Here is a 26,787-nt window from a genome sequence, read left to right on the forward strand (position 1 = left end):
GACACTCGCCCATATAGTTTTTCTGCTGGTGACAGGCTTAAAATTATACGTATTATCTGAGGGCAAAAAATAAGGAAATAATTATAGCATGAATTAATTTCAACCAAAAGAGCAACACGGTATAAAAATTAAACGCTCTTTAGTTACTGTAAAAGAAAGGACACGTTTATTTGTATATACAGTACTGAACTTTCTGATCAGAATTTTTGGCATTACAAAAGATTAAAATATATATCACAAACACGTAGAGATCTATAATTAGTCTACTTAGAACGGGAAAAAAAACTTGTAAGAATCTCCGCATTCTACAACACGCATTCAACGAATGCATGATAAGCAAAGGGAGTAGGGAATTCTAATGCCAGTTTCATTAATGAAATTGTCATAACTAATCTTTGAATGATAGCTGCTTGACGAATCAGGAATGATGAAACTGATATTACGAATTATACTTTATTCTTTTCCAAGGGAAATACTTATGTAGTTTTTTCTATAATAGCTGAAGCAAACGAAAGTTTGTATTAGAAAAAATACATTTTAATGCATGAAACTGCTCTAATATATGTGTTGCTTTCATTATGAAATGTACTGATGTCGCACTAGAAATAAATAGCCCTTCCCAAAAGAAAAGAATAAAGCTATTTTTTTTTAACGATGTGAGCAGATGTTTCAGGAATTATTGTCAAAATATGAAACATTAATGACTTTTATGAAAAGGTCTTCTTTCGTTTGTTATATGGTTTTTTCTTTGAAGTACACAAGTAACGTCTGTTTACACCTGACTAAAACCTCAGGTCAAACTTCGATTGAAAAGCTGCCGCTGGAAACCACCTATTATTAAAGAATAAGTGGTTTGGTATAGAGGATACGCGTTCGGTATCCATCAACTTTCTTAAGAATATGGAAAATTATTTCAAGCAACAGATCCTTTGCTTCAGAAAATTAGTTGAAGCAATTCAACTAATTTTCTGAAGCAATTCAACTAATTTTCTGAAGCACGAGAGTTTCGATTTCTTGTCAAACTAAGAAAAAAAGACGTTGCTTGTAGAAGCAACATGCTATCTCCAACACAGTATAAATTGGAGATTTGTATTTTATTTTTATATTCTTCTTCCCTAAGTTATGATTTGAATTTAACTCAGATGTCTTATTTTTGCAATGCAATCCAACCCTGATTTCTTCCCTGATTATGCACCTTTACTTTTTTTTTTTTTTTTTTTTAACCCTGTAGCCTTCGTCAACTGGACATAGAGTTCATGAAGCGACTCCATCAAAAAGTAAACATAGTTCCAATCTTAGCAAAAGCTGATACCCTCACACCTATGGAGATTCGGAAACTGAAGGATAAGGTAATAATATTTTTGGATATTCTTCAGGCTTTCTCAAGAAGTGTCTGTAGCTTAACCATATACACTATTAATATCGGTTAAAATGGCATTTAGTTTTCAAAATATTTTCAACTATTCCCTCAATGGATGCAGCAAATACTTTAGTTCGCATAGGTTTTCCAAAGTTTTTCGTAGCGGCAACCCAAGAACGTTCAAAATTCTTTGCGACATCCCACAAAAAAAAAAAAAAAAAAAAAAAAAATGGTAATATAACTATAGTATTTATGTATCTTTTAGAAGGGGAATGGAAAAAATACATTTACAAACAACGTTTTAATAAAAAGATTTTCAAGTTTAGTGAGTCACATGTGCTTGGTGAATCTTACAAATTTCTTTTATGTTAGAACGAATGTGGGTCAAGTTTCCTCGCATTTCTTCGTTCAACATTTTTAAACTTCCGCGTTTCACTGCTTTTATACTGGTCATCACAGAAAATAATAGGTGGTTAAAAACTACAAGAAAACCATGAAAATTCGTTTAGCTAATTTAGCAAAATCTTGCAATGAAATCCAGAAGCTGTCCAGATCATCTTTTTATTTTAATTTCAAGCTCCGGTTATATTTTAGCTCTGCGAATTCCTCTTCTGCCAGGGAAAGCCAGCTAACGTCTGATGAAACAAAAGGATTTCTTATTCAGTCATATGTGTTTGTGTTCAAATCTAGAAAACCTTCATGTTTATCTCTCAGTAATGTCATGTATTTACAAATCAAATATTTTATAGTTTTCTTCAAATAACAATACAATCAGAAGTTTTTAGAAGCATTTCATAATTGTCCTCTTCGACTTTCCTGAACCAAATTTTTAATTTCTCTCACTGCTGAAATTTTGTCTGTTGTAGTCAAAAGCTCTCACCCTTACATTGCATGCTGGAATTTATTTTGTTCAGGAGTTCAAACGTATCAGACAGAAAAGTTAATTTTGTGTACCATAGTTCAATTTTTAAATACACTTATAAACTCAGTTTTATTTTCACGCTCAAATAACTCCCACATTGCATCCTTGAGCTCATAAACGCGACTTAACACTCGTCCCCTTGATAACCAGCGTACTTCGGTATGGAGCAGAAGATTGTTGTGGTTTGTACTCATTTCTTCGCATATATGAGCGAATATTTAAGAGGCCTGATTTTAATAAAGTTTACCTACCATCTGCACAGTCTTGCCTAAAACTATCATTAGGTCTTCACCAGTAGTTTTTGCAACCAACACTTCTCGGTGTAGAAAGCAATGTGAGATTAGTATTTTCTCTCTTTTTTTGACAAGAAAATAAAACCTTTTGTAGCCCCTGTCATTGAAGGAACACTATCTGTGACTATTCCAACGCAGTTCTTCCAACATCTTCTGCATGCACTCTTAAAAATATCTTCCCCTTTTGTAGTAAGCGTAATTTCTTTGTAGCATAAATACTGTTCAACAATTTTTCCTTCAAAAATAAAACGTATGAAAGCAGAGTTGGCACAATATAGCCAAAGCATCTTTTGCGCCACAAAATCACAAACAACAACATCAAAGCCGAGTTGAGAAAGTCGGCCAATATCAATAGATTCGTCAACTTCAATTGCAAACATGGTATTGTTTTTCCCAAACGTATTTCTCGCCAAATTTTCAGTTTTCCGATATATCCTGATTTCGTTGCCCAACTCTGTTGTCGGACAAAGGAATCTTCTTAATATCAGCTTCCTCTTCAGGGCCGAAATAGTTTTCACTATGGCACAGCATACCAGAATTATGGTTTTCTCGCCAACTGAGGGCGGTAGTAATTTTTGTGATTATCACAGCTACTAGCTAACTTGCTTCTTGAGCTTTATCCGAAGCCTTAAACTTCTTAGTAAACAAAGCACTCTGCATTGTTCTATGTTTCAGCATATCTTTAAAATAATTCACAATTTTCCTGTTAAATGATTGTGCTTGGTAGAAAAATGAAGAAAAATTTTACTTGGCACCACGCTTGCATTAGCCAGTTTTTCTAGGCAAACTAAATTAAAAAAGCATAGGACGGCCCTTTTCAGTACACCACGCAAAGCCCATTTTCAAATACTCCTCACTGTATAAACGTACTTCACCTGTTGTAAATTTTGTACGGTATTCCCTAACTGTTATTTGTCGAAACTTGGACATCCATTTCGGTAGCAGTAATTGCTTTGAGTCTGTTGCGTCATCTTTCTCAACATCGGCGATATTTCTATTTCTTGCAGTAAATTTATCCATAACTAGGGTAATACTAAAAAGTCACTTTCAAAAATATTAAAAAAAATGCTTCAAATATTAACAATTTTAAATCAAGCCTAGAAAATATAAAACTATTCCACATACAACTAACGTAATAGTGAACAGCAATAGAGCTACACTGGTGCGCGCCAGTGTAGCTCAATTGCTGTTCAAATTGTAGAGTGGGCCGCAGGTGTCAGAACCAACAAACTAGACTTAACCGTGAATAGAAGTCAGCTGTCGCTAACTTCTACTCACATTTTTATTTTCCCATGGTGAAAATAAAAATGTGAAAATTTGTCCGTATACGCTCTCTCCATCCTATTTTGTTATTTACCAACTTTACTAACTTTTATTTATTTTTAGATCAGTAATTTCGCGACACCACACATGACGTTATGCGACATCCAGTTTGGAAAGCATTGCCTTACAGTATTTGGCAATCTGCAGCTTGACTGCACACAGTGCAGAAAAAAATAGTATTATGTTCCGTCTAATAACTGCAGTATTTCAGAGAGATGGAAAAAAAAAAAAAAAAAAAAACACCAAAGGCAACGAAAAGCGAACAACTGCAGCAAATCGGTTTTAGTTGTTGCTTTGAGATGAAAACCGATCGAAATAACTGGTCCAAAATCGTTTGATGTGCATATAAGGCGAATATTGCGTCACTTTTTCTGAAAACTTCGCTATCTGTAAAATGATCCTGCTTTTGCAATACACGTACGTTATATATTAGTTTTGGGCACTAGCGTAGCTACCCTTTTTTGGTCACGGAGGCAAATAACATGTTCGGGCCCCTACTTAATTAATGAAAATTGCAAAAACAGGAGACAGCCAAAGACGCCAGGCCCCTAAAGGGCCCGGAGGCAAGAAACAGTGCCAATAAAATTCCAATCAGTAGACATTCATGTGAAATCAGTAAAGAGAAAATCAATGGCGTAATTTCAATAACATATGCAAGAAGTGCAATGCAGCAATAGTGCAGTATCAGATATTAGTAATTTTTTTACATTTAAAAGTGCCGTGGCGATATATTACCAAATCCTAAAAGAATCTGCAAAATAAAATTGTCACTAAATACTTTTTCATCTTCTCTAAAAAATGTTCATGATAAACTGTTTTAGAATTTTTAAATGTTATATTAAATTATAGACTTTCTTATTGCAACTATAGTGGCTTCAGCTAAATTAAAGCAAATTAATTTTGGCTTACTGATTAATGCACCAGAAAGTAAAATGAAAATAGTATCATAAATCCAGCTAGCTTGATTTTAATATCCAAAATCATACGAAAATTTCGGAATAATTTTTCGAAATATTTTCCAATTATAATGTTTTATGTACGAGATCGAATCACCAAAACTAATTAATGCTTGTCTAATTAGATACTTCGGGAACTCGAAGAGAACCAAGTATGTATCTATCAGTTACCGGAGTGCGACAGTGATGAGGATGAAGAATTTAAACAGCAAGATAGGGAATTAAAGGTATTGTATTTGTATTATATTATAACAGATATGTATACCTTAGAATTAGTTTAATAACATAATCAAAAGATGGATTCGCATTTAAAAACAGTATAACTGAAGCTGGAAGTATTAGCAGACTATATTATCCCTTCACTCAGAGTAATAAAAAATAATCATTGAACAAGTACAGTATTAACTGTTTAATGTGACAGAAAATGAAAACTCAGCTTTGTTTTGGTTATGTTTCAAACAAAATGTATGCATCATTAAATGCTTGAGTATATTATGCATCACTTCAAACGAAATATGCCTTACAAAGCACCATCTGTAAGTCCTATTTAAGCGATTCTGATAAATGCAAATATCAAGTTGGAAAATAAGTAAAGATTTCGTTTCCCTAAAAGATTTTGTTTGTTTCTTTTATTACAAATAACAAAGATGCGATACCTATTAAAGTTCAATCTTTTCATCAAATTTTGGGAACTTTCACATTAAAATTTAGTGGGTTTTGAAACACGAATAACTTTAAATCAATTTGACTGCATCATTGCTGACATCTTGAAGTGGTCAGAATAAATTATAAGCGGGCTGATCAAGCCAGAACTTCCTGTTGCAGAGCAACAATTTTTACCAGCGTCGTTCTTGAAACAAGGAGTTTGGTCAGTGGTGTATGATCCTGTGGTGCAGTTGTCCCCAAGACCCTGAGCTCAGGAGGTGCCCAAAAGGGAAGGAGAAAAATTATTTTAAGGTCAAAAGAAACTTACACCAGAGCTGAAGCTTGTGGGATACGCCACTGAATTCAGCGTTTTCGTTGAGGAGTTTTCGATGTTACAGAGCAGATTAATTTTGCTGCAATTAAAATTTAGTTTAAATGATCCAGGTATTGACCGTATGGTTCGCCAGTAACAATTTGATTCGGTTGCAGCAACAACAGAATTGGCTTTGGTTTTTCAGAATTTGCACGGAAGCAAACTTAGACCATGAGGCGTCAGCATATTGTAAATTGTATATGTATTCTACAATCGGTTCCTGTTTTGTGGCATGAAAAATAGTTTATGGAGGAGCATATATCTTCCCCCAAAACCAGCCAACTCGGAAACGGTGTAAAAAAAAACCTAAAAGTTTTTCCCATCCCAAAGAGAAGTATTTCTTGCCTTTGATAGACGATGGGAATCGAACACACCTTTCCCACAAGGATGCAACGACGCCATCAACCGCGTTACATGCAGAGACAGTTGTAGTAGTTCCATATGAATTATTCTCTTCATATCCCACCACTTCATATGCAAAGCCCATTTCGAGGTAGATTGTGGAGTTTTTGTGATCTATTAATATCTTTTACAATGAATACTCACATACAACTTTTGTCTCCGGTCAAGTTGTTCCAAAAGCGACTCGTGAGCTTGCCTTACCCTGAGGGACGCAGTTAAACTACGACTATATCAGTTGTTTGATCACGGGCTACTCTCATTAAGTCAAACAGAACAGTTAAATTGAGAAGATTCCAGGGTAAAACCTAAATTATGAAACCTCGTTATGCATATCAAATAAATGATAATTTTTTCAAAATTGTTCAACCAATAATTTAATCATCTTCTTCAATAGGCGAAATAGTTCGTTTACTTTGTCAGAAGTCATGCTTTCGAAAATTAAAAAGGCAACAAGGAATGGCTCGGTTACATAATAAAAGCTTCACCCCGTAACCTTTTAAAATGAAGAGTAGACATAATAAATTAAAAAGTAAACAGTGGTTCTTCAAGCCACTTTACGAGATGCGAAATATGGCTGAAAAAGGGGGATCGACTTATACAGTGAATATAGAAGAAGAAGAAGAACTCTTTATTGCATACAGAATATATGATTATGAAGGAATTTTCAAAGTAAAAATTATAAGTCGACTTATAAGGTAATCTCCGTTAAAAACGGCAGCACCAGTTAAAAGAGGATGTAAGAGGTGTAACTTAATATTAGGCAAGTTTAACATGACCGGTAGAGAAAAGGACCTAGACCTCTTAGCAAGAAGTGAAATAACAGTTGCTACAGAATGCCCATTCGCTTTGCCAGATAGCAGAAGAAGTGAGACACAATCAATTGCTGGAAACATCGTACGTCAATGAAAGACGGAAGGTAACGTAACCATTTATTCCAAGACAGGCAGATACCATTACAACTCTATTAACCTTTCCGTGCGCTTATCGTTTGGCATACGTGATAACCGCCGATCACCTTTACAGGCCAAATATTTACATAATACGTAGTGACACAATATCCTACAGTCAGAGGAATGCCCGATGATTTTTGGTAAGACAGTGTATTTAACACGTTGTTCACTTGAGTTGTTGTTGGGTTTTAGGCGCATTAGCGAATTATACTATATTGTGCCATTGTGTATTATGTTTGTATAAGTGTATGTGCCCTGGCCGATTTGCGCATTATGCGGCCGAAAAACCTGGAATAATTCGCGGAGGAAACCCCTACTTCCTCAGCCTAATTACAGCCTCCATTAAAATATTTAACTTATGCTCTACACGCAACCACCGTCAGCTCAAATGCATGTACAAATGTACCCCTCGCGTTTGATAACTCGGCTATGGCGGCCATTATTTATTTTTTTTTTTTTTATTCAAATAGGTATATAAAAGCGTATACTTGTATATACCTGTTTGAATGCAAATACAATATATGTATACTATTTTTGTAAAATTAGTGCTGCTACTATGATAAAATAAAAAACTATTCCCCACCCGCTCCAACTAAAGAGGACCCTAAACCCAGACAAAAGCGCTCTTTCATCTGTTTGATGATAGTAATATGATGCGCGCGAAGAATGATGCAGAATGCACCATTTCTCGCCTTGCAAATGCCCCTTCCTGTTTAAAACATGCTTTAAATAATATTTGGCAGTGTACCGCAAGCAGTTTATTCGACATCATACTTTTATTCCCTATAATCATATTCTCGGAAATTTCTTTTCCTGGACTAAAGAGTTGAGAAGATCCTTTCTTCAAGACCGGCCCAGAAGGGTGTAACAAAGTTTCCTTTGATGGTCTAAAAACGGACCATGAATGCAGGGCTCAAAAATAGAATTTTTTACTCGATCTCAGAACAGTTTGATGAGCTACTGTGTAACCTTATCATACAGCTATTATGTAAGCTTATCATACAGCTACTATGTAAGCTTATCAGCACATCATTAAGCTTAAACTACATTTACATCTGGACACATGTATCAGAACTTGTAAGAGATACCTATCTAATTGATAAATCGCAATATATCAGCTCGTACTAATTATATGCGATGCCGCTCATCTTAATGGTTCTAGGTAATTTTAATTTTACCATAAATGATTACCATAAGTAGATTTTATAAGTCAAAGGAAGCTAGAAGAGAAGTTGTTGCATCTAAAATCAAGAAGGTTAATGGAACGTAACCAATGGAGGCTATATTAATGAGAGCATTAGATGTACAAATGTCTCTTATATTCACAAAGATAGTTCAAAAGGCGAAGCGAGTAATTACAGCCTTGCAAGTTTCACTTATGTGCCTAGGAAAAATAATGAATCAATAGTTAAAGAAGTAATGTAAGAGCAATTTGATAGGAATAAAACTATAAGGCGATCACAGCATGGATTTGTTATGAGGAGATTATGGCTGACACACACACACACACACACACACACACACACACACACACACACACACACACACACACACACACACACACACACACACACACACACAAAGAGAGAGAGAGAGAGAGAGAGAGAGAGAGAGAGAGAGAGAGAGAGAGAGAGAATATGGAAGTTCAATCATATTAACTCCATTTTAAATGAATAGCAATATACATCTCCATTGCAGCAGTGCTTTTTATTTAGAGTAGTGCAATACCAAGGTAACTTGCAAACCCAATTTGCTCATGGATGTGTGCAGAAAGTGTCTATGCCCGACATGTAATAAAAGAAGCTGATACAAGATGCACAAAATTCGTCGTTAGGCTACAGTCGTCACTAGCACGACTGTAGCCCAACGATGATTATTTGCGAGCTTTGCCGCTCAGGGAATTTTCTAACAGAAAGACCTAGAGATAAAATATTTTCAACAGTTGTTGCCACAAATGCAAATTAAAATTGAGATGGACATTTTCAGATTTTCTTCGTGATTCATTAGTCACGAAGAATAGCCGGCTCGAATTCAAGCTCACCGTTATCAAAATTAGAGAAAACATTTGAATTTAATGATGCTATATATTTGCTTTTATTGGTGCAATTTTTATACCAATTAAAACAGATTACCTGGCATAGAACCAAAAGTTTTAAAGTTCATGATCAGGTTTATTGCCGATCTTTTCACCTTAATCCCACTGATGGCGACCCGGAAATGTGCATATTTGAATGTGCTTAATAGCATTAATGTTTAAGTGCATCTTAGATTATCAAAAAATAATCCTTCCCTGCTTATGAAACGAAGAGTACGTCGTTTCATAAGCAAATGATCTTTTTGCAGAAGCTTTAATACAATAAAAGGATTGTATTCTCCAAACTCTTTGTGATCCTAAATCTAGTGATTACTGAATTGATTTACTCAAACTCTGGATTACTGTTAGGTGGCTAATTCCTTCGCCAGTGAGCAATGTCTACCTTTCCTTGCATTCGATGCGAGCAAGCCAAAGAATTTAGCAACCATTTTACAAATGTATGCATAGCTCTCATTATATTAGACCAGCAGCTTATCTCACAAGGCGCCTCAGTAGCCAGGTGGGAAGGAGCAGCAGTGCGTAGCACACGCTTCTTGATTAGACCGTGGTTCGAGCCCGTCACCACCACATACGGAGGATGTGGAAAAGTCAGGGAATGACCACCACATATCCCGGAGCAATACGGCTTTAGTTGCTAATGCTCCTTAAAAAAAATTAAATAACAACAATTATCTCATAAACATCTTATAATTGGCATGAATTCATTTAACATAACTAACTTCATCGAATCAACAGGCCATGTTAGACGTAACCAAATACTGTATTAACCAATACGCAAAGGTAAGGTAAACTACTGACTTATCATTGGCCTAAACAATTTTTTTTTTTTATATAGTATTTAGGGTTAGGCGCCATCTGCGCCGTTTGTACTCTGTGATGGAATGCAGAACTACTGCATAAACCAGAAAAAAGTGTAGTGTCTGGTTTATGCAGTATTGTGTTATGTTCTGTTGTTGTGTCTCTGGCTACTTGGCCGTAGGGCCCCTAGTGGAACCCTACGTTGCCCGCCACCACTACTGAGAGGTGAGCCAGGCTGCCTTGACACTCTGGCTGATCTGTCGCCTGAGCTTTCTGGACGGAGACAAAAAAAAAAAAAAAAAAAAAAGGGAAGAGAGTGGGAAGATAGTAGAAGTCGTTGAGTCAAAGTAGGGCCCACAGAAGGCCAGGGAAAGGAAGACAGCTGGCGGAACAAGGGCGTTCTGCAAAGTTGGGTAGGTGCAACGGGAAGTGTCTGAGTTTGATATATATCAGTTCAGTGCCGTCATTCCAACGCGGAAGATGTCCAGTTAGGTGTTTATTCAGTTCTGAAAGTGGTCGGTGATGAGAGAAGAGCATATACGAGGGGAGATCATTCAGGAACGTCTGGTGTGGATGTCTATGTTGTGGGATCAGACGTGGAGAGATGATACCAACGCCTTTTGAAGACTGCTGAGGCATACCTGCTAAAAGCTAAAAACGCTTCTTTTGATTTTAACAGGTTGCTTTCCGGACTGAGTGTGGTTAAATTTATATCCAATAACAGTTGATTGCGTAGGTCCAGGTAGATGTTACACGAGTGCATTACGTGGTGCCAGTCCTCCAGTTCTCCACAAACACAACAATATACTAAATCACGTTATTTCATAGTGAACATAATAATGCGTAAATTTTTATGAGAATATATTGTTAAAGGGATCACGTCAATTCGCCGCACCAGCGTTCGATGTAATTTGTTATATGTGATAATTTGGCGAATATGACAATTCGGTCTATCACATACGCACTAGAAATTAAGAAAATCAATGAAGTAAAAAGTTTAGGAACCCAAAAGAGAAAGCTTTGTCATTTAGACTCGAGGAATGTAGAAATTTATAAAATAACAGAAAAAAGAAAAATAATGTATTTTTTAATCAAATTATTTTGTGTAAAAATATTCAACCAGATTCTACTCAATAGGCTGGTTGGAATGTGGGTATGCACCAATTAATTTCAGCACGTTGTAGCAACTTTACAACATGGATGGACTGTCATGATGAAGATAACAGGTACAAATGGGTACATACTCAACCAATTTATGCTGTATTCCAGAGCCCCAGATTTCTATTTATCCGATTTTAATGAAATTTAGGGGTTCGACAAATCTTTCGAAAAGAGCCAAATATAAAATTTAATGAAAATCCATCCACTAAAATCGCATTATTACATTAGAATGGACGCATGGACAAAGAAGTAATAATTGCCATTTTTTCCCCCTTCGATTCTAATGAAATTGAGAGGACTCGACAAATATTTCTGAAAAATCCAAATATAAAATTTTATGGAAATTCATCCAATACGAATCGAGTTATTACATGCAGATTTAATGATGGTGGTTAGTGCACTCTGTCAAAAATATGAAAAGTACCGTGATCACTACATTACCTATTTACAGCACGCCTGTTAAAAGTTTGCATTTTCGGTCTTGCTTTTGTCATACACCACATTCTCGCACAGAATTCACTAAATTGTTGCAGCCACCAACTGTCTTCCTACACCGAACTGCAATGCATAGAATTGTTTAGTGCAATGAATTGTCTCGCTCCGAATGACGGGGACTGATTGCACGATGGTTGCTAATGAGATTATGGAGTTCGCTTGTTGTTCTTAAGGGACCCATACACGATCATACATGCATGACATATCAAAATTACTTTGTATGGCGCTGTATGACACACCAGACTCATGTATGACGGATATCAAAACATGTTTGATTTTTAGTCGCGGTGTGTCATACATCGAGTGTTAGTTCATGCAGGTTTGGACGTGTATTGAAGTGTTCGACGTTCTTGAGCTATTATTCTCCGTAGCGTGAACCTGGCGGACAAAGATTTTTCACGTGACTTTATTGACACATATCGCGATATGCCTGCATTGTGGAAAATAAAAAGTGATTGTTACAAAAATAAACAATTGAAAGAAGAGTGTTAGAAGGAATTAACAGGGATTTTGAAACAAAAAGAACTGGACGCTAGTATCGTCAACACAAAAAGAAAAATCAACTCCTTACGATCAGCGAACAGGCGTGAACTAAAAAAGCACGTGTGTACCCTGTACACATGAAAGATGTTTCATTTTATGTGAAAACATCTATGGCGGCACTAGAGTAAAACCGTTTAAATTTTTGAACGATTTGATCGAAACTTACTTACATACTTACGCTACTTAGGAGGTTGATGTTGATCAGAATCTTGCATTTTATTCTTGCATAATATTACCACCCGCTTTCTTGTACATTATAATATTCTGCTTTTATTCTTGCACAATATTATCGCGAAATCTTATCGCAATTGTAAAACCGATTAAATTTTTGAACGGTTTGATCGAAACTTACTTACGCTACTTAGACGGTTGATGATCAAAATCTTGAGAAACAGATTTTATTCAAGTCTGCATTTTATTCTTGCGTAATATTGCTACCAGCTTTCTTGCATAATATTCTGCTTTTATTCTTGCATAATACTACCCGCTGCTTACTTTACCGAATTAACATTAGTGACTGAGTTGGCGTCATTTAGTTAGTGACTGAGTTAGCATCGTTAGCGCCATTTAGGAAATGACTTCGTTTGCGTCATTTAAAATCTAACAACCACCAAACAGCAAGTAATGTCAATTGCTTCATTTCCATAGAAAAAAAAATCGTTAATAATAAATTGCGTCATTTCCGTTACAAGAAAATTTTGTTACCAATCGATTTTACTCTAGCGCCGCTATAGATGTTTTCACATCAAAAACTGAAACCAGCAAGAAATCGGGGGCTGGATTTGACGACATAATATGTCGTCCAGTCCAGCTCCGATTTCTTGCTTAGTGCTTATATTACATACACCAGCACTATGGTACTTCAAGGACCTGGAATTCCTCCTTCCTGGAATTTTTTGAACCAGTCGTTCACCCAAAATCTCTTCTTCCGTTTTTTATTTTTTCATTAGCACAAAGGTAGGATAGAATAATAGCAATGCAAACCTCGTCTTCGCTGTCCATAACTGTTTACTAGTACCGTTTGGTACCGTTTTCTTCGATGGTCCAAGAATGACTATTTCATATTTCGTGTATGTCACACATGTATGATGGTGTATGGGCAATCAACATCAAACATGGTATGAACAAACACGAAGTATGTCATACATGTATGATGGTATATGGGTCCCTTTACCTATCAGCATCTCGAGCCCGAGAAGTACTTGACATGCGATTTGATTGACAACGGGCTAAGACAGCAACCGGAGAAACGGTTCTAGAGTCTGCCAATAAATAAATATAATAATCTTTTAACAAGTAACTGTTAATAAGAAAGCATGGAGTGACTATTAAAGTTTCCTATATATTCATGTATTTCAACTGCCTCAATTTCTCGAGATTGCATTTGATTATAAATAACTTCCACGTGAGGCATTATCTGATGGAAAAGTTCTAACCAGAACTAGAATTTTTCATTACTCAAGATGTGCAAAATTCCAGTTGCTTTTGAAATCGTCTTATCTGCGTTTGCTGTCGCTTGTAGTTCTTACACGCGCATTTTTAAGGATTCAAAATTTTCATGAACGCTGTTCATGGTGCGTATATTGAAATTCCACCTTGTAGGGGAAGGTCGGGCAACACGGCAATCCATATACTTTCTGAGAACAGAGAGACGCTGTGGTGATCTAGGGAAAAATGTTGGTATCAACATGAGGTTCGAAAACAATATTCTTGAATCTCGGGTGCTACTTGCTGCATTTCTCATCATCAGATTCAGTTGGTGTGCATAGCATAGCAGTGAATAAAATGTGCATTTTTGTACACTTCTTTTATTTTAGCCTGAACTCCCCCTTTCTTGCCTTTCATCACACTTGCGCCATCAAATGTCTGAGCAACCAGTTTTTGAGTATTTCCTTTGAGGATTATGCCTAACTGATCTAGAATGCACTTTGATATTCCGGCTGCCGTTGGTTTTCCGGAGTGAAAAAAAACCTCCAAAAAACGCTCAAAAAGGTTTCCATTCAGTTCATATCTCAGAACAATTACCATTTGTATATGTTCTGAAACATCTGTTGTGTCATCAGCCATGACAGCTACGAATGAAGCTTCTTTAATTTCTCTTTTTATTTCATCCCGGCATATTTGCAGCAAACAGTCAAGAATATTATTCTGAATAATTTTTGAAATGCCTTTAAATGCTGCATTACTTGCTAAATGGTTCTTTAAATCGGAAACTGATGTACAGGCGAAATTTATTAATCCTCTGAATACTTCTGGATTTTGAGAATCGTCTTTTTCGTCATGTCCACTTAAAGGAATTTCAAACGTGCACAAAATTTAATGCAGTCTATTATTTTAGATAATACCTCACGCTTTTTGGTAACTTTTCTGTTATGTTTGCAGGTCGAAAGTCTGTAGGCCTCAATAAGTTGTTCTTTGATATTTACACTTCCTAAAGAGATAGTGAAATCACTTTATCAATATGTTTTTCAGAACTCTCATATATTAGAGTTTTTTCTTTCATTCTGTGTTTTTTTGTTTATAAAGCTACTTTTTGTCCACGTTAAGTCACTTACGAACAGTAAACATGGAAAACAAAACAATGCATTTTTAACTTCACAACCACAAAGCCAACTTTTCCTTTGGCACCCACCATTCAGTTTTAAAACTGCAAATATATTTCTTATTATTACTTATTCCCAGCTGAGAAATTTTAATCTTTGATGTGGGGCGGCCTTCTTTTTTAATCGCATTTTTTTCTTGGAGAGATAATTGTGAAAAACTAAGCTGCTGAAGTTTATTCACTGTCACGCGATTTACTTCATGGGGAAGCATGGAGGCCATAATCGAATCAAATTTCACAAAATCGTATGTCGTAGAAATAATGTTTCACTTACACATCGCCTCATAATACAACATCATCTTACCAAATTCAAGCTCAATTCGCAATTAAGCTGTAATCAGATAATTATACTGTTGAATGTTGAGTATTGACTTAACACTGATATTATTTAGTTACTTAATGGGAATTCGGGCGAATACCAAAAAGACACCGACATTGTGGCTACACACTCATCATGGTCAACGATGAAATCTGCACTGTGCATTTTACAGTGACTTTGATTCGTTTCACCTATAAAAAAATGTATATTGGCAGGTTGCCAATGGCAACCAACTACCAGATATTCACTGGAATGCAAAGTGTGTCACTGCTTGGCTCACAGTGAAGCCTACGGTTAATTAAACTTCAAAGTTGGAAACGATTTCGTGTTTTTATTCGTTTATTTATTGAAATGATACTGGAAATAGAGGATACGCATACTATATGCGGGTCCTGTTAATAAAAATATTCATTGCGTTGCATTGTTCTTCACAAAATTTCATATAACTCCGTTCACTGTATATCTAAATTTAAATAGCTGGGGTGCTGCAGTGTCGCAGTGCCTATGGACGAGCCACCCCTGGTTATAACTGAAGAGCAATTTCTAACTTTGTCCAATTTGAAATAACATTGTCCGTTAACGCGTTTTATAGTCAAATAATATTCAAAAATCTTCCTTTTTCTTCTTTATTTTTGACTTTAGGAAAGCATCCCTTTTGCCGTTATAGGAAGTACCCAAGTGGTTGAAGTGAACGGTAGGAAAGTTCGGGGCCGTTTATATCCTTGGGGAATTGTTGAAGGTAAATACACACATTTTTTAGGATTTGAATTAGTTCTAAGCGAAACAAATAAATTATATATACAAGAAATTATATATTCTGAATTGTTTCAAAATCCTATTCGAAACAAACCTTGGTCAATAAAAAATGTATGTAAAGAATAGTTGTTAGGTTTTATTTTGCTTTGTTTGTATTTTCCCCACATGCTTAGTCAGAAAAAAAAAAAAAAAAAAGGTGACAAACATAAAGAAAGCTCAATGTGGCTCATAATTTTTGCTCTACAGCATTAGCATGCAAACTGTGATCCGAGGATTCCAAGGGATCCGCAGAGAAGCCCGTAGGGATATGCAGAAACACGGAGCAGCAAATTTTTGAAAAGTGAGTTGGAAATAATTTTGTCTGGCGGCGATAAAAATGTTTTATTACCGAGAACAGTAAAATGAAATAGTATTTTAATATGGGAATTTTCTAGTAAAGCTAGGAAAGGAGTCCCGGCTGGAAAAGTTTGCGTGACACTGCTCTAAACTATAGTACAGTAGTTCAAATACTCTGAATGTTAGGAACAGAGAAAAAGCGAATTAACACTGCTGCATGTTGTAAATTTCAGTTGGGAAGGAAGGGAAGTAGTTCTTCTTTCAAAGTGAAGTGGAATCAAAATTTTAATGATTGTAGAAAACGGTAAATTATGGTCGCCCCGTCATCACCGCATGCATATTCAAGATAGTTTTGGAAAAAATTCAGATGTCAGGTCAGAGGAATAGTGCTCATGGAAACTGCTGAATAAAATCGAATTAGTGCGAGGACTCACTGATTAATCTAATCGCACTCGTTTGAAGAAAATAGAGAATTCTGAAATTCAAGGGAGTGATGGGAGCCTAGATGTAAATTCAGTATTCTGTAGTTAATTTGGGCTTAATTATTCAAAAAATAAAATATAAATAAATAAAATAGATTAATAAATAAGAGAAGAAGCGACAAAGAAAAACTGACATGCTTATATAAAGAAAACCTGAAGGGCAATTTTCATTATTTGTTGGCCGGGCATCTTGCAATTAATTTTACTACTAAATTTATTTGACATGCAAATAAGTACACTTATCACAATAAAGCAATTGGACTTTATTTCTATAACATATTTGTGGTATCTCAATGAAATACGTGGTAACAAGAGACAATTTCATTGATAGTGGCGATGAAAACACGGAGTGGCCACTTTTTTAGGTACATCTATCCAATATAATAAACGTCCTCCTTTAGGTCCCTCGGAACAGCTAGGCTCCGTCGTGGTATAGACTCAACGAGGTGGGCAATGCGTGTCGCGGGGATACTAATCCATGTAAATTCAAGTGTTTCTCACTGTTGTTGCAAGTTGGATGGTTGCGGATCTCTACTCCGAAGAGTATGTGCTACATCATCTACAGGTATTAATTATATTGAGATCTGGGGAAGACCATAGTGAGCTGCATTCACTCTCATGTTACAGGAACCAGGTGTTTGTACAATTCTGGCTTTGTGAAATGATGCATTATAATTTCACAAGGCCAGAAATTGTGTTGAAAGAATCCATTCGCAGATTGCAGCCATGAAGAAATGTGCCTGTAGAAAGCAATATAACCTGTAATATCCAAATATTGCTCCACTAGGATCAAGGAAACTCAATGTACGCTACGAAATGAAAGAATATCAAAAGTATTCTTAAAATTAATAAGAGGCTATATTAGTAATAGGATTTATGCTCCAGAAGAAGGAAGTATCGAAGAAAGTGAACTTTATAAAGAACTTCAGAACATAATTTACACATTAAATAAATCGAATTATTTGATCCTTGGTGACATCCAAATGCTCGCGTAGGAAAGGACGTGAAGCGTGGTTTTAAAAATTTGGAGAAACACCGTATAATAGGCTTAGAATTATGAATATCTTTTTTCAAACATAAAGATACACACATGTTCTGCAAAGGTTACAAAACATTAATTAATTGATTATAGTAAACTCAAAATTAAATGTCGGAATATATTAACGAATTTGAGTTAGAAACTGCAACAAAGACAAGGTTAGAAACACGATTTAAATGATACATGTATAAGATGGCTTTATAAGAAACTAATAAAAGAAAAACGAAAGTTAGGAGTGAAGGGAGAGAGAAGTAAAGTGTGGAAGCATCTCAAAGAAATTCTGTTACGTGCTGCCACAGAGAGTTTAGAATAAAAAAAATAAAAAAAAGGGAAAAGAAAACGAAAAAGAAAAAGATGTCTACGAAATTGGGATGACGAAATAAACAAAATAATAGAAGAGAACAGTGCAGGCTTTAATAATAATAATGCAACTGAACAATATAATCAGAAACAGAATAAAAGAGAGAATCAGCAATAACAAAAAAAGAATCTAGAAAAGAGAACAGAAAAAGTTGGAATAATTCTATGAGGTGGCTTGAAAAGTTTGTGGCCCGAGTATGGAAGAGTCGTGGTGCAGGGTTAAAAATTACTGTATTTAATATGTAACATTTCAATTAGTAACCCACCAAGTTTTATGCAGTTTCAGTAAAGTGCTTTTTTAATTACAGGTTCTAAAGTTAAAGTTGTGTGGATGAGGAGAGATGGACAAAATCAATCACTGTGCAGTCATCCAATATTTGGAAAAAAAGGGACTAACGCCAAAAGTAATTCATAACATTATGGTTACAACATCAGGGGAGGATACCTCTTCCTATTTCATGGTTAACAAGTGGGCAGCAGAATATAAACGAAGCCAGGGGATCCTGAAAGATGATCCACGCTGTGAAAAACCTGTAACGTCCGTCAGCGTGCATGATAGGTTATGAGTGATTGACGAATGACAGTTCGGAACTTTTCTATCGTCCTGGAAATCTCATCTGAACGTATATACCACATAATAACAGAGGTGCTCGCTAAAAAGAGTGTCAGCACGACCGGTCCCACAAGAGTTGTAGAGTTTTCAGGTGAACATTTGTATCGTTTACAAGCAGATCCAGCATATTTCCTGGCAAAGTTTGTGATCATGGATGAGACATGGGTTCATCATTTTCAGCTAGAGAACAAAGGAGCAGTCTAAGCAGTGGAACAATAGCAAGGTGATAGCATTTTTTTTTTTTTTTTTTGGGATGCTCATGGAGTGTTGCTAAAAAAAAAAAAATGTGTATTGTGTCTGTAAATTGCGTGTGTTCTCTGGTCGATTTGCCTGCTTTTCTGGACAAAAAAGCCCGGATTCCGGGGAAAAAACCTTGCTAGCTACGCCTGAGATCGACTAACTCAACCACGGAGTAAAAAACCCATAAAAGTTCCTCGCGTCATCGACGGGATTCGAACCTGGGCCTTTTCCACCCGGTGTGGGAAGACGGTGGCAACACCACTCTGCCACCCGCGTAAATGATAGCGTGTTGCTAAGTGTAAAGTATGTTAGCCATCTAACGACACCAGGGGTTACCCCCCCCCCCCCATCTCCGCGTTGTGTACTCTGTGGAGGCCACAGTTTTAAAAGTATATGGGATATGGTTATGTTGTGTAGTTGAGTGTTGCTAGTGGATTATCTTCAGAAAGGCCAGACAGTCACAACAGCGTATTACGAAGACGTGAGGCGTTTATGTGAAAACAGGAAAGACAAAACGCCGAGGAAAACTCAGAAAACGAGTCTTGTTCCAACAGGATAACATACCTGCTCACAAGTCTATCACTGCTATAGCTGCACTGCATAAGTACGTCTTTGAATTTTTGGATCTTCTCCCATATACACAGATCTAGCAACATTGGACTATCACTTATTTCTTAATTAAAAAAAAAAAAAAACCCTGGCTGGCATACATTTTCCAAACGATAAGGATGTCACTGCTGCAGTGGATGTATTCCTGGAGACCAAGAGAACGCAGCTGGAATAAAAGCATTTCAGCATTGACGGCAAAAGTGTATTGACTCCAAAGGGGAATATGCTGAAAAGTAACAAGTTACCAGACTCCTCAAATAAACCCTTTATACTCAGTCTACGAACTTTTCAATCCCTCTCGTATCTCTGATTAAGAACGATTTAACAAACCCCCAACCAAAATGTTTTTAAAAATTTATGAATAAAGACAAAGAAGGCAATAAAAATCAACATAGTTATAACTTAAAAATGGTTAGAATATTTTACAAATTCATGGAAGGAATGCAATTATGAATATGAACAACTGCAACCTCAACATCAAGACCTATGTGAAATTAATTAAATTTTAAATATTCCTGGGAATAATTTTAAATTAACACTTTTAAATCTGCTTAATAAATTTAAATAGGTAAATTACGAAAAGAACAGGAAAAAGCCATTGTAATTCCTATATACATTCCTCAAGATTATAATAACCATAGAGGAAAACAGTCTTTTAGCGTCAGGACATAAAATTTTTGCTTGTGCTTTAAAAGGAAAACTAAACAAGATAACAGAAAATAAATTGTTAAACAGAATCGGTTTCGTAACGGAAAGCCCTCTATTAATCCTTAATTATATTAAAACTGTTGACTGAGAAAAAGAAGAGAATCTCAAAAAAGAGGATTAGCATTTAATCATAAGAACGTATTCAATAAAGAAAATGGGAATATTTTAATGAAGAAAATGATTCATGAATATGATATATCCAGCCATCTCTATAAATTAATTCAAGATCTACAATGATATGAAATAGCAGTTAAATTCTATGAAGAAATTACAGACTGGAAACTGGTTACAAGAGGTGTATGACAAGGATGCAGTTTATCCTCAAATCTTTTTAATGTTGATGAATAGTCAGGAATGGAAGGGAAAAAAAAGTTTGGAATAAATATCAATGATCGAACAAAACAGAAACATTACTTTTTGCTGATAATCAAGCGATAACAGCAAATAAAAATAACGCTTTACAACGAGCTCTAAAATTTTTAAAGGAGGTAGGTAATAGACGAATTTGAGATGGTCTGTTTTTTTCCAAAGAAAAAACAAACTGATATCATTTAAAAGTGAACAGCCAGTTCGGAGGAAAAATTTAAATGACAATAAAATATTAGAACAGGTACACAGTTTTTTTTTTTTTTTTTGGTTTTTTTTTTTAATATCTTGACTGCACTCTTTTATATGAAGATTATCAAAGCTACAGGCATAACATATAATGATCAGAAAGAAACTACAATAATATATATAATACATTTCTAAAACCTTTATTATACAGAATTGAAACATGGATAATGGAAAAAAAAAAAAAACGTGTAAGAGGATTCAGAACGCAGACTAAATATTTTACAAAACAACTTAATTTATAAATTTAAAGATAATAAAAATGAAGAAATACCTTATGAATATATACAAAAATGGATACAACATACAGGTAGAATGAAATGATAGATAACGCTTCCTGGGTTGGTCGTTTTGGGATTTTAGGCGCATCAACCGCGCAATATGGTACGTATAAGTCGCTTAGACCACATTGCGCCGTACATAATATATCCGTAAATCGGGTTTGTTATGTGGTCTGTTCACTGGACGAAAAATCCGAGTTTCTGGCAGAAAAAAACATGCAATCCTCGCCTGAGACCGACAAACTCAACCAAACTGTGAAAAAAGACACATAAAAACATTGAGGAGCTCAATCTCAGGTGTTTTCTAACCGGTGTGGGGAGAACTTCTGGTGATTATGCCAACTGTGCTACCCTCGAAGGATAAATCCTCCTGGCTAGCCACAGTTGTCATAATTACAGTCCTCTCATATCGCGCGGAAAAACCCGAGTTAGAAATAAGCGATGTGAGGAATTTATGGACTTTTTTGGCTGAGTTAGTCTTTCTATGAAAGGATTGCATGACTCTTTTGTCTCTAAATTCCGGTTTTATGTCGGAAGAATACAGACAGTTATATTCTCTATATTCTTCAGTCAATTAGACACAATATAAAGAGGCCTCACAGCCTTAAGTTTCTTTTGCGCTTAACAACAAGCACCAAACCTAATCATAGATTACCAAAACCAATTAAAAATTATAAAAGTTTCGAAAGGGAAGAACTGGGACACCAAAACAAGAGATCGCATGAGATCAGAACAGGCCACTTGGCCTAAATCTTTGGAAGGAAGAAGAATATGGATAACACTCATGAAGGTGGCTCTTCCTCCCACTCCCCTCCAATTTAGGCGTCTGTAGTCATATATACAGTAAATTCCCGTTATAGCGCTTTTGAAGGGATCGGTCCCCCTCATTTTTGGTCCCATGGTCACACAGGACTAACCATGGGACCAGAAGAAAAGAGCGTTAAATGCGGGATAGGGGTAGCGCAATTGAATAATCACCTTCCTCCACATACTGGGAGGAAAAGACCTAATTTAAAGTCCCGTCAATGACGCGAGGAATTTTATCGGTCTTTTTTACAACGTGGCTGAGTTAGCCGGTCTCAGGGGAGGACAGCAGTGTTTTTTTTTTCTCCCGGAAACTTGAGTTTGTCGTCCAGCAAACAGCGAATCGACTACAGAGCACACGCAATTTACAGATATTATTTATGGTGCAAAATGCAATGACTATTCTACCAAATACTTAAAAAATATATATAACCGTATGGAGTCAAAAAAGGTTTATTCGTCGTGAATCCGGAGAGTTGACAGAACTTTTCACTTCCCACCATAAGATCTGTTGACCTTATGGTGGAAGGTGATGCAAAAGTTATTTTATATATATATATATATTAATGAATTAATTATCTTATTCATTGTGAATAAACACTAACAAAATCATGCAGAACTGGAGCTAGTCTTTCTCTGAAGCATCTATTTTTCGGGCTGGTAGAAAACATCCCTATGCCCGTGCCTGGGTAATATCTTAGAATATACGCAGTTTACAGGCACAAAGCGCTGGCGCATATAGATACATAGCTACATTGGCGCAAAAATAATATAACCAGACTTTTTCCTGCAGCACTCAGAACTGACAGTTCCAGTATAAGCTGTTTTAATGATCTTGAGGATGACATTTCTTGGAACAAGAACGAAGAACAATGCGAGGCCGTTTCCTTTTAGGCTAATGTAGTTCTCAAGGAAAATAAGAATCCTCCTTTGATGTTGTAGAAGGCAGTATCAAAATGCTCGCGTTATTCTCGTTGAACAGCTCTGATCAAACTCGAGTTGATTAGCATGTTCAGCGTGGTGACCACTGATAATAAGTTGAAAGACCTACTGTACGCCCTCGTGGATAGCACAGTTGATAGAATCGCCGTTTTTCTCACACCGGTTGGAAAATATTTGAGTTACAGTTCCGTAGATGACGTGAGGAATTTTTAATGGCCTTTTTCACAACGTGGCTGAATTAGTCAGTTTCAGGCGAGGGTAGCATGGTTTATTCTCCCGTAAACGCGGGTTTTTCATCCAGCAAACAGAAAATCGACAACAGAACACACGCAGTTTACAAACAGTATAGCCTTAGTCGCTGATGCTCCTAAAACCCTACTGCAACCATTTGCTGTACAGTGGTATTTTAAATTGCAAACTGTTGCTCAAAGCATTTTCTATGTCGTTCGTAGCGTACTTTGAATACGGCCATTGATTTGAATTTGCTTGATGAACTCAGTTCCTCAGGTAATCAATAAACCAGCAGTCGCGTCCACTGAGGTCAGATAAAGAAAGTGGCCAAACATTTGAAAATAAAGTGAAATTATGCGGTGATTGTAGTAATTGGGTAATATATAACAACATAGATACGGTTCGTGATTCGCTTAATAGGTATTCAGAGAATTCTCACATAAAAATTAATAATAAATCCTGTACATCATAAACATTTCAATAAGAATAAACTGAATTCAGCAGAATAACGAATTATAACATGTGTTATCTATTTCGCAACTTCTGGCAAATGAAAGGTTGTTTAGAATTTTCTTTCAGAACAATAATCGTTGGCGTTGCAAGAGTTGTTCTTTGTTAGTAAAGCAGCGATCAGATTTTTGCTTCGCCCAATCCATGTACGTGTTTTTGTCATTAGTAAAGCAGTGAATTGTAAATTTTATTTCCCCCTTTATTTAAAAAATAACTTAAGTGAAAAGAAGGTATGTTGTAGGAGTAGAGAAGACACAATGCCTCATATACACGTAAGTTTTTCCAGCAAATCACCATCTCCAAATTAATTGCAACATCTTTTAAATAAGATCTAGATACGATTAAACACGATCCATTTAAGAAAAATGTGTGTGTGTGTGTGTGTGTGTGTGTGTGTGTGTGTGTGTGTGTGTGTGTGTGTGTGTGTGTGTGTTTTGAAGGTGAATATTTTTGTTGCATTTGCAAAAAAAAAAAAAAAAAAAATTAATAAATTACAACTATTACTGGGTCTTTAAAAGATGAAACATGCATTTCAGACTGCGAATATTTCTTAAATTATAACAATTGGAAGCCAATCATATTAACTTTAAAATTTTAAGATTTTTAATACTTGACGTTTCATTATTGAAAAATTTTAAGATTGCCGAATATTCAAAAAAGGTGGTTTATTTGCTGTTAAAGCATGTTACATCAGTCTCTTGTGAGAATACACTATATTATAATTTATAGCTGTTTGTTTCATAGTGATCATTTATATTAATGTTAATTAATATTCTCTTACCTTTTAGTGGAAAATCCGAAACACAGTGACTTTCTGAAACTTCGAACCTTCCTCATTAGGTGAGTAAATACTCAGTACTGTATTTGTTTTTATCTCTTTTTTGTCTTCCTTCATTCTAAAGAATTAAAGAAAATTTTAAATTACCTTGACTAGAATTCTCGGATTACTGAAATTATCAGGCACTTTTTTATATGTTATATATTTAACATATGCATATTCAATGCATGTGTTAGGGGTAAAATTCAATTTACAGAATAGAAGTATCCCTGAAGTTAGAGAATTCGAGATGCATGTTTTCTCGTATACGCAAAATGCAATTTTAGGAACATTTTTCGAAATATCGGATCCACTTCGAGTTAAACAGGAATCTGCAATCAATCCATCATTAGGAGTTTTCTAAATAATTTTCAGAATTGCGAAATTTTGCTGCAAATATTCAAATAAACACATTTAGAACCGCACAAAGATTTTTAAGGCAACACATTTGTATATAAATGCATCTTATTGCAATATGGAGTTTGTTCAAATAAATAATAATAATGCACCATGTATCCCAGAACTTCATTTTCCAGCCAACCTTTTAGTACAAACTTTAGACCTTTTCCCAAAATTACTTCCTAAATTTTTAGTCCACACCCAAAACAACTTCTTCCAAAATATAAAGTGTAGGAACAGGATACTTCAGTTTAGTGCAATTTATCCGATATGAAATTAAGTATTGTACTTTGTGAGAGCAGGGATTTAAGCCCATAAGCGAATATTTTACAATAGGCTTTTGTAAAAAGGCAATTATAATCGCTAATAACAGAAGAACAGGAACCGATAAAGAAACAGAATTAAGCAACCATGCTTTTCCGAATGAGCTTTCAGCACGCTCCATGATCGAGGAAAAGATATAGATAAAGTAAATAACAGCTTTTTCGTGAAAAGAAATAAAGTACAACAAGCCTCTTCTTTACCCTCAACAAGACTGATCTCACTCAGGCCATCAACAATCTCCCAAAACAGGGCTACAATGGGGCCCAATGGCTTCCCCCATTCATTCTCAAGATCTGTAGCCCTACATTTCTACTCCTCCAAGCATAAACAGCAACGTGCAAACCGCTAACGTACTGTCGATGTGGAAACTTTACCTCACAAGACCTGTGCTTAAAAATGTCCATCCCAAGACTTCAAAGAATCACAGACCCATTTAAATTAGTTGCCACACCCTGAACATTTTTTAAACAAATTCTCTTAACGTATTTCAGCATATACTGCTTCGGTCATTGCCCTGCATACCTCCATTCAACAATTAAAGGAAGATCTACCACAACCAACCTTCTTGAGATCTTTGGCGGGTACAGCTCACTTAATAATGGAGGTAAAATGGGCGTAATTTTTTTTTGAATATTGCATCCGCCTTTCACACACTCTGTAAAAGCGCTTCTAAAATTATTGCATGACTACCATCTGATCAGGACCTTCTCCTCCTTGCCACAATTGAAGCTCTTCTAACGAACAGAAAAACACACTAACGCGTATGGCACCGACTATCATGCCACGTTTAAAGTCATTTAAATCTTTCATTCTCGAACCGAATTGCAACATATAGCGTTCCTACATATCTGTCGACATGCTTTATAACGGATGGTAACAATGTGCCCTTACTGAAGGAGCATTCCGTTTCGAGTAAAGAAGAGCTAATAAACTACTACTCAGTATATCTTTGTCTGGATACAACACATCACTTGTAATGTTGCGTCTTAATTCCAAAACTTTCTTGTATTTATTTTTTAATCTTTAAATATGGAATCAATAAAGCCGGAATAGTAGTTATTTTGTATTAAAAAAAAGATAGTTGAAAATTAACACTAAGCCAGCGAAATTTTGAATAAATATTAGGGAATGCACTGCAGATCCAAATGTGAACTCTGAAGGGCAAAAATACGATAAATTTCAAAGAAGGGTAAAAAAAAATAAATCTACAACTGCCTGATAGTGTTCAGGGTAAAACAAAATGTAAAGAATATATATAAAATAAAATTAACACCAAAGATGGTCAGCATAATTAGAGACTGTGGATAGAAATCAGTTCTGTGGTGCGAGCCACACCACACGCTCTTCCAGTCTGATGGTAGTGTTTGGGTATGTAGGATGTCTGCTACCTATTTTATCTCAAATATAAGAATGGAAAGAGAAGAGAAGGTGTCACGGTCTGGGGAGTGTTTACCGTGGCCTGGACTAAGTCTATCAGTAGCAGCTCA

At 35.8% G+C, this 26,787-nt stretch overlaps 1 protein-coding gene across 2 annotated transcripts in view; it reads left to right on the forward strand.

The window, feature by feature from the left end:
* The window catches only part of Septin4 (septin 4), a 171,859-nt gene that overhangs the window by 112,056 nt on the left and 33,016 nt on the right, over positions 1 to 26,787 (forward strand). For both annotated transcript variants that reach the window (XM_090374273.1, XM_090374272.1), the window contains 4 exons: positions 1,232 to 1,349; positions 4,980 to 5,081; positions 15,880 to 15,976; positions 24,549 to 24,600. In XM_090374273.1, coding sequence (XP_090230399.1) covers positions 1,232 to 1,349; positions 4,980 to 5,081; positions 15,880 to 15,976; positions 24,549 to 24,600 — 369 coding nt within the window. The remainder of the gene's footprint in view (positions 1 to 1,231; positions 1,350 to 4,979; positions 5,082 to 15,879; positions 15,977 to 24,548; positions 24,601 to 26,787) is intronic.

The sequence above is a fragment of the Mastigoproctus giganteus genome, chromosome 5 (assembly GCF_048544385.1).
Source record: "Mastigoproctus giganteus isolate SK-2022 chromosome 5, ASM4854438v1, whole genome shotgun sequence".
NCBI lineage: Eukaryota > Metazoa > Arthropoda > Arachnida > Uropygi > Thelyphonidae > Mastigoproctus > Mastigoproctus giganteus.